The sequence below is a fragment of the Lipophrys pholis genome (genome assembly GCF_963383615.2).
Source record: "Lipophrys pholis genome assembly, chromosome: 16".
Lineage (NCBI taxonomy): Eukaryota > Metazoa > Chordata > Actinopteri > Blenniiformes > Blenniidae > Lipophrys > Lipophrys pholis.
Window position 1 is genome coordinate 9,960,083 of NC_137634.1, and position 6,142 is coordinate 9,966,224.

At 40.3% G+C, this 6,142-nt stretch overlaps 1 protein-coding gene across 1 annotated transcript; it reads right to left on the bottom strand.

The window, feature by feature from the left end:
* Nucleotides 1-3,333: 3,333 nt before the first annotated feature.
* On the bottom strand, nucleotides 3,334-5,708 carry LOC308121972 (uncharacterized protein). Its single transcript, XM_080483542.1, has 4 exons — nucleotides 5,607-5,708; nucleotides 5,101-5,234; nucleotides 3,844-4,191; nucleotides 3,334-3,733 (listed from the first exon to the last, which is right to left on the bottom strand). The coding sequence occupies exons 2-4, from the start codon at nucleotides 5,171-5,173 to the stop codon at nucleotides 3,627-3,629; spliced, it is 528 nt and encodes a 175-aa protein (XP_080339668.1). The 5' UTR covers nucleotides 5,174-5,234; nucleotides 5,607-5,708; the 3' UTR covers nucleotides 3,334-3,626.
* Between the last annotated feature and the right edge of the window lie 434 nt (nucleotides 5,709-6,142).

Here is a 6,142-nt window from a genome sequence, read left to right on the forward strand (position 1 = left end):
AGGTTTCTGCTCGAGCTTGTTTGTTTGTTTGTTTTTTATTTAGCAGTGATCAAGAGCTCCAGCCTCTGTTGTTTTCTTTTAAAAGCCAGTTTTCATTAAGAACTAATCAAACTGTACTTTTACTTTAAACCCTAAAGTTTCACAGCAAGGTGACATGCTGCTCTGACATATACAATAGATGTTCATTTTACAACATTACATAAGGCCACACCCTGTTATGTTGAAAAGTCCAGGATGAACTGAATGACACTGTGAAGGTTATTATGTGAGATCTCACTGAGGCCACTGCAGAGCCACACATAATGAAAGTAAACCGATCTTGCTTTAAGGCAAACGAGGCCAGATATTTATTTACAGTTTACAGTGATATAATATATTATTTTTATTCACTAGATTAGGAGCACACTTAGTTTGTGTTGATAGAGTTTTCTGTTTTATTTATATAATCTTATTATGAAGGATCATTGACAAGGACAGGCTGGAAAACACATTTGCAGGTCAAAAATATTTTCTGATTATATATTTGCACTGTTAGTCTTGTCACTGACCTTACTTTATGTTATTGTGTTATGCTACCACAGTCTACAGATACCGCCTCGGTGAAGGGCCCCACATCTTCACCTCCCGTCCATTTTTACTCCATCTAGCATCAGACTTGTGTGAACAATCACAATGAAAAGTCATATAGGAACAAATGCATATAGTCTTCACAGCAGGACCTTCCACCCACACTCATAGTTGACACACAAGATATTACACACAAGACACAAGGAAAAGCATCAGTGCCGCCAAACAGTCACATTGAAAAAGCAGATATGAATAAAATAAATAACATTTCCTCACTATGCAGCAGCATGGAGCCCGGTTTAACTTATGATGGGAAATACTCAGATATCAACAACTTGGAATTTCACCTCCCATTTAAATGTGTCTGGTTATTTTATGACGTATGAGTTATTATTAAAATTTGATTTGAATGCTTGGGGAACTTCTCTCGTCAATACGAGGATCACTTTGCACAATGCAAGGTCCTGTGAATGAACTGTGTTATTGAATCAAACTTTAATGACAAAATAGTGAAAAAGACCCAAAGCACAATATAAGCAAGGCAAGACAAGTTTATTTGTGTAGCACCGTTCAACAACAAGGCAATGCAAAGAGCCTCACATTGAAGTCTTTAAGACAAGATGTTTGTTATGGTGGGTCACTTGTGTAGATTATCTAACTTTTCTGTGTGCAGAACATTTTCTGAGGCGCTTTCTTAAGGCAACGCTTAATAAGAGCTCCCTCTGCAGGACAATACCAAGAAACAATATGTGACAGCTACAGAGAAAACAGGAAACATGTATAATGCATAACGTTTATTTTATTTTATTTTTTACTTTAATTTGGCTTTAGCATTTAGTACGCCTTTGGTGGTAGGATAAGATAGAGTACAAGCTTTCCTGCCTATTTGAAAAAAATAAAATAAAAATCACTTCTTTATCACAAGTGCCATTTGGCAAACAATAATGAGAAGCAAAATATGCCAAAAAAGACAACCTTAAATACACATAATTTTATATACAGTGTGAATACATGTCAAGTAGAAGAAAGCAGTGTCGAGTCTGAATTCGGTGAGCAGCAGAAACAGAGCAAAAAAAAAGAAGAAGCTCTGAATGGGTTTGTTTAGACGAAACAGCAAAATACAAAAGTGCTTCAACAGTTTTTCCTGATCCACACAAACTGTGTCCATGAACATAACATTTCAAAACAATTCTTATTCAAACAAACTTGGGTGAATACACAGAGAACTTGCAGTGAAAAGAACATCCATCAATCTCTTGCCATTTACTTTAAAAACGATGTCTAACATATCTGAATGACAGCTGCAATGTGTTTTATTCTCCTTTTCTGGTACAAGGCTGCAGACCAACCCCACATCAGTAAACAGACGTAGCAAACAGTCAAAACAGTCTTGCACTTCCATGTCTTTTCGGGCCATGGGGAAGATAAGCAAACAAGCAAGGACTGAAAGACTTGTTCCAATGGTCTTCAAGTATGGAAGAATGACGTCGGGCATTGTTAAGTATTTTCCTTATTGCTGTCAACGTGAGAGTTGAAAATATGTTACAATTGAGCTGATTTATTGTTTTTGAGAATTTCCTGCAAGGTTCTGAAGTACAGACTCTATTTGAAAGTGAAGACATCAGAGAAGCCTAACACTCGCAGGACAGGCAGTGTTTGAGTACATATTGCTGATACATACCAGGTTACAAATACTGTCAGCGATGTGAAATCGAGTAAACTGATGAAATTGTACTTAAATGGTAAACAACAAGGTGCAGGTATTTAATGCATTGATCATCTGATTGCAAAATATCATGAAATCAAAAGCTCTCAGCTCAATCAAATGGCTCATTTCAGTTTTTATGAGTAGGAGAAGGTGAGACCAATAGTGGCTGTAATCGTATCAATCATGTAATAATTATGATGGAGTCAATGCAGAGAGGCAAATGTTTGTGTTAGGACTGAAACTTGAATTCTGACCCATGAGACAATAAGTTGGATATTTACTTTACTTATGTCGCACATTCTCAGCACTATTCCCTAAGGATTTAACCGTGTATATCACATTCACCCAATCACACAGGCAGTCACACACACATTCAACCACCAAGGTCATTGCTGCCTCGCACTTTTGGGAACAACTTCAGGTTCAGTGTCATGAAAGGACACTTTGGGACATGGACAAGCAGAGCTGTCATCAACTTTGCTCTAATATGTTGAGCATTCATCCAATCATTCATTTTCTATATCTTGTTCTCCATCTTGGGCTTCACAGAGAGTTCGAGCCTGTACCAGCTGACTAAGGCTTAAGACAATGTAATATGCGTAATGAATATAGTTATTAGTTATTAAAAATTTAATCAGTTTCAGTGTGATCACTGCAAATATTCATGTCTTTGATGGGAGTTGAGCCACATTAGTGGAGGTGAGCCTCAATCCAAATCTCTTGGCCATTCAACCGGGCTGCTCAATGTAAATATTTAAATTATTCTCCTCTCTCAACATATATGGTCTTCAGTTTTATATCAGAGCATATAATCCTCAAGTTTTCTTGAGCAATGCAACAAGAGGAAATATGAAGCCTTAATGTGTATATTTTTCTTTCCCTGAAAAACAAAATTATAATTCTATAATTTATATATATATATATGTATATATATATATTTATTTATTTAATCAAAAAATAATTTCATCAAGATAGATTCCAATGAGTTGTATTTACAAGAGGGATCTGATGAAGATAATATATTAAAAAGCTTACTAATCTGTTGTTTTTTTATTGTTCTATATAATAGAAACTCAACTTTGTTCACAGAATGTCTCATTTAATGATTTACAGTCTAGTTAGAACTGCGAAACAACCGTGTTCAATGTACACTTGGAACAGTGAGCACTATCAACATATAATTTGTCACACTTCAAAGATAGATCTTTAAATAATACTCAAATCATGTGTTTTCTACTCGGCGTCTCCTCACTGCTAAAGGTCGGTTACGCAATGAGCCAACGTTCAAACTAGTGGAAGTCAAAGATCATGTCAGGAAGGTCGCCTGCGCCGTTACCCAGTGACTGACACCTCAAGGACTCAGCAGACCCACGGTGAAAGGAAGCGACATCAGCAGCGACAAAAACCACGGCGCCGATTTGAACATAACGCTGATGGCGGAGCAGATTGGAAGAATCCCTGCAACACAGAAAAACGTGAATTAAAGTCAAACTTCCTGGATACCTCCAGTTCTGGCCGTTTCTACTTGTGACCGGATGAAACCAATCAGCAAAGTACTGTGTACTCACGGTGGTGAACGGCCATGCTGTTCTCCTTCCAGCTGTTGCCCTGATACACCCTGCAGGTGTAGGTGTAAGGCTTCTCGTCGGCCAGCGGGGCCCAGGTGAGGCGGCACAGAGAGGGGTTGACCAGGCTGACGTTGCTCCTCCGGCGGTCCTCCGTGGAAACGTAGATGACAGCGTTGGGGTAGGTGCTGCCCACCAGCCGGCTGTCCTGCCGGTACTCGCAGTAGGGGCCGGGGATCTGGTAGGTGGGCGGGAATTCACAATCCACCCTGACGTTTCGCTCCAAGTAAGTTAGACATGGAAACATCTGAGGCCCGCGTGGAGTGAAGAGGAAGGTGGAGACTGAGTTCACTGGAAGTGAGGCAGCGGGGAGACAAGTAAGTCACCTTGAGAGTGCCAAAGACTTTGGGCTTTTCATTCTGAATTAAGAGATGTAGATCATTTAACAGAACTGTTGTTCTTATCCTTTTTCCGGTTGTTTCTAAAAGAGGCTGCCAACCCTCTCTTTCATGTCTGACTAGCCCAACAATCATAATGAAGCCTTCATGATTTAATAATCTAATAATTCAACAGGTTTGTAAAAAGTAGCCCGTCTTATTGGTCAGCGCACTTGAAGTGGAGAGCTGCGGCTTTGCTGATGTCACTTCCTGTCCGGGCTCTGGTTTAGATGATACAAATAGTATGATCATCTTGATTTTAAGGTCATAACCACATAGTGACGTATATGGAAGTATTTGTAGTGAAGATAACTTTTTTTTATAATGCTTCAGTTAATTACCATCGCTTTTTGAATTTTATAATACAGGTAATACATTATGAAGGAGACAGTGATTGGCTGAAAGGACAATATTAATTTGGGCCAAATTCATTAAAGATACACCCTAAATCCCAATTGGGAGACATGGGCCACTGAGTAGGTGAAGTCAGGTAACCAGCTGGACAGAACACCACAGGGCTTCATTACAAATCATTTCGGTGATCCGAAGAATAAGCCTGAGTCATGTCTTTGCTACTGGAATTGGATGGTCTCACTGAGTTTTTAACATATCACTGATGGAGAAATGACACCATTGCAGAGCAGACTTCATCTCACATTTATTACTTTTGCTATTATTATCAAGGACATATTCCTGTCATGACGTGAACATTATGTGTTCAGATGTTTCAGGTGATTGGATGGTTCACAAAACCACAACCTCAAAGAAGACCCTCTTGACAATGCGGAGAAAATTTAAATAACAACATGAAAGACTGACATACTGTGAGTTGTCTGGTGCGTCATGATTATCCTTCCAAAGAGGAGACAGGCCGTGAAAAACGAGTGCAGCTCCATGATGAGAGGTCTGTCCGATCAGATGGATCACCTTCACAGCTCACCGTGGCCTGACAAAGTTCTGCGTGGGACATAACATGAGAAAGTTAAGCGTGGCTTCCTCAAGATAGCATCGCTGATAAACGCAAGCCGTATCGCTCCACGCAGAGAGGAAATGAGCGTGCAGCCTCTGAACAGAGCAATGCACCAGCAGACTGGAGCGGGCCTGGATGTGCGGCTCTGGCTCTGGCTCTAGCCCAAATGCGGCCGCGGGACTACGCCCATGCTCTCGTTGCACTGCAGCAAACTGTGTGCGCGCATCCCTGTCCTCACTGCAGGTCAAACTAAAACCGACAGTCATACAGAGGAGCATCTGATACACGCAAAAGCAAGTGTCGAGAGTCAAACATGTGAACCTGGTTCGATCATTTCTCGGTGATACAGCCAGACATACCTGACGTTTGGTTCCCTGTCCGCAGGTCTCGGTGCACCGGAGTGCGCTGCAGCATCAGCAGCAGCAGCAGCAGCTTCAGCCTCAGCAGCAGCAGCTCACACTGACTCAGGATGCTGTTACCCTCTATCACACACACCCTCACTTAAACACACAGGCTCTGTCATCAATCACACTACTGACGGTTCACTTTAAACTGGAATTGAAGATGAGCATTTAAGATCTGATATGATGTAATTTAATAATCTATTAGATCTGAGTGGCACATTCGTGGAAAATAAAACATAATTGTAATGTTTTTCTAACTTGCTACATGTGCCGGATACTTTCTTCTTGATAGTCAGTTATTCACAACTCACGCAAAACTACCACAAACCAAATAAGCAAGTTTCACTTGATTGTTTTTGGCCCATGCTTGGCGCAAGACAACAGCTCCCTCTGCAGGACAAAAACGGAAGTACTACCATATTATTGTTTCAACTTGCAAAAAAAAACAAAAAAAAAAACACCCAACAACATTGGATTGTTGTGATGCACTA